Raw genomic sequence first — 2151 nt, 5'->3', positions numbered from 1 at the left:
CCCGCCGTTCCGGCAGCTCTTCTCTGTTGTCAATTCGGAGGCGGTCGGCCGCCTCCGCGCGACGGCCGCGCTGCTGCGCGCGCGGCGGCCGCTGCCATACCATGGGGCGGGCGGCTTCAACGAGCAGGCGCTATCCAATGCAGTGTACGCGTTTGACAAGGCCGGCCTGCTGCAGACTGAGCTTCTGACGGCCATCTTCGAGGTCGCGACCCTGAGGCTCCAAATCAACAGCGGCGCCGGCGCCGGCGCCGACGGCGGCGCGGCGCTGGGCTTCAAGCCGCAGGAGCTGTGCACGCTCCTGAAGGCTTGCCACACGGGCGTCGCGCCGCCGTGGGCGTTTCTGTCCGCGCTGCTCGACCTGCTGGCGGCGCGGCCAGCGGCGGTGGACGGATGGGGGCTGGCGGAGAAAGCCGAGCTGCAGCGCGCGTACGTTCTGTACTCCCAGCAGCAGCAGCAGCAGCATGCTGCTGCGGCGGCGGCGGCGTCCGCCGCCGCGCAGCGCGTTTTTGGAGGGGGCGCGGGCGAGGCGGCGCTGCTTGCGGGGCTGGGGCTGCTGGGCGCGCAGCAGCAGCAGGAGCAGCACACCGCCGCGGCAGCAGCGGCGGCGCAGCAGCAGCAGGCGCTGGCCGCAGCGGTCGCCGTGTTCGAGCGCCAGCAGGCACTGCAGCAGGCGCAGCATCAGCAGCAGGTGGTGTCGGCTGTCGCGGGGGCGCAGCAGCTCGCTGCGGCGCAGCGACCAGGGCCGCACCAGCGGGCACCGGCGGGCGCGGGCGCCGCCGCGCGGCCGCCGCCGGCGCCCACGCCGGCGTTTGGTGCTGTGCACGCGTACGGCGGTACAAGCGCGCCGTTTGGCGGCCGCGGCGGCGCCGGCGCGCAGCCCGGGATGCCGCTGTCTACTGCTCTGTTTGAGGCGCCCCTCCTTGGCGGCGCCCCGCCTGCCGCCGCGTCGCCTCCCTCCCCGTCGCCCCGCGCGACCGCGCCCTCGGGCCTCCCGCCCGCCGCCCCCGGCGTCGACCGGGCCAGCAACAAGCAGCAGCGCGCCCGCCTCGCGCACGCGCCGCAGCAGCAGCAGATGCTGCTTTACGCGCAGACGCAGCAATGGCTCGCGGACGAAGGGCTTGCTACATCAACCGCCGGCTCGCTGGGCGGCGGGAGCGCGAGCAGCGGCGGCTGGGGCGGTGGCGCGGGCGAGGGCGGAGGCGGCGGGGCGGTGGACGGCGCGGCCCTGCGGCCGTGGCTACTGGAGGCGGCGGCGGCGATGCCGCTCGGCGGCGCGCGGGCGTGAGGCGTCCGCCGCTGCTGCAGCTGCAGCCGCCGCGGCTCCGCCCCTGTTTGTGTGGGTGCCGCCTCGCGCCGCAGGCACCACAGCCCTCTCCGCCCCTCAATCACCAAGCCTGTGCTGGCGAGCCCCGCCACTTCAGTGTTGCCTGCCGTTTTCTGCAACGCGCCCCCGGCGGCGCCGGGCGCAAGCGGCCCATGCGATTTCGGAGACGCGCCGGGCCCGTCATCCCACTGCCCAGCATACGCCCTGTATTTCCTTTGTCAGGCCGGCCTATACAGCGTATACAAAACACCGCGGGCGCACCGGTCGGTCGCACATCGCACCCTGTTGCACATGGCACTCTGCTGCCCCCCCTCGAAAATGAGGCAAGAACTGGCATCTTATGTTACAAGCGCACCGCGTGGCACGTGGACTCGCCAAAGGTGATGCGCACAGCTGCCCCGCGCAGCTGCCTCGCTGGGCCCGCCCGCCTGCCCGCCCGCCCCCGCCTCGGTTGCGCTCGCGCCAGGCCACTGATGTTTGACGGGCGCAAAGGCTTGCGCACGCCGCTGCCGGGGCCCCACAAATAAGCGCCCCGACCGCCCAACGTCCCGCGCCCGCCGTCCAGCCCCGCGTGCGGGCTGCATCCCCCAGCCGCGGGCCGGCTGCGCCCAGCTGCGAGCCTTTGCCGTTTCTCCGGGCCCAGGTCCCAGCCCCAGCATTATGTCATACCTGGAACCCAGCCTATGGGCCTATCTTTTGTCTCCCCCAACCTCAACTTACCAGGCGCATCCTCCGCACCCACTCGGACCCCCGAAACCCCGACCCCATGCACCATTGCACCGCGTTGAGGCGCCTCGGGGCCCCCGCAACGCCCGCCGCTGGCGTCA

General features: G+C 73.5%; 1 protein-coding gene across 1 annotated transcript in view; it reads left to right on the top strand.

Moving 5' to 3' along the window:
* Positions 1–1285, top strand: part of MNEG_8495 (hypothetical protein) — a gene marked incomplete at both ends in the record, with an annotated part of 3179 nt that extends 1894 nt beyond the window's left edge. The window contains one exon of the mRNA XM_014043030.1: positions 17–1285. Coding sequence (XP_013898484.1) covers positions 17–1285 — 1269 coding nt within the window. The remainder of the gene's footprint in view (positions 1–16) is intronic.
* Positions 1286–2151: the final 866 nt, after the last annotated feature.

The sequence above is a fragment of the Monoraphidium neglectum genome (assembly GCF_000611645.1).
Source record: "Monoraphidium neglectum strain SAG 48.87 unplaced genomic scaffold scaffold01620, whole genome shotgun sequence".
NCBI lineage: Eukaryota > Viridiplantae > Chlorophyta > Chlorophyceae > Sphaeropleales > Selenastraceae > Monoraphidium > Monoraphidium neglectum.
This window is presented reverse-complemented; position numbering and strand designations above follow the sequence as displayed.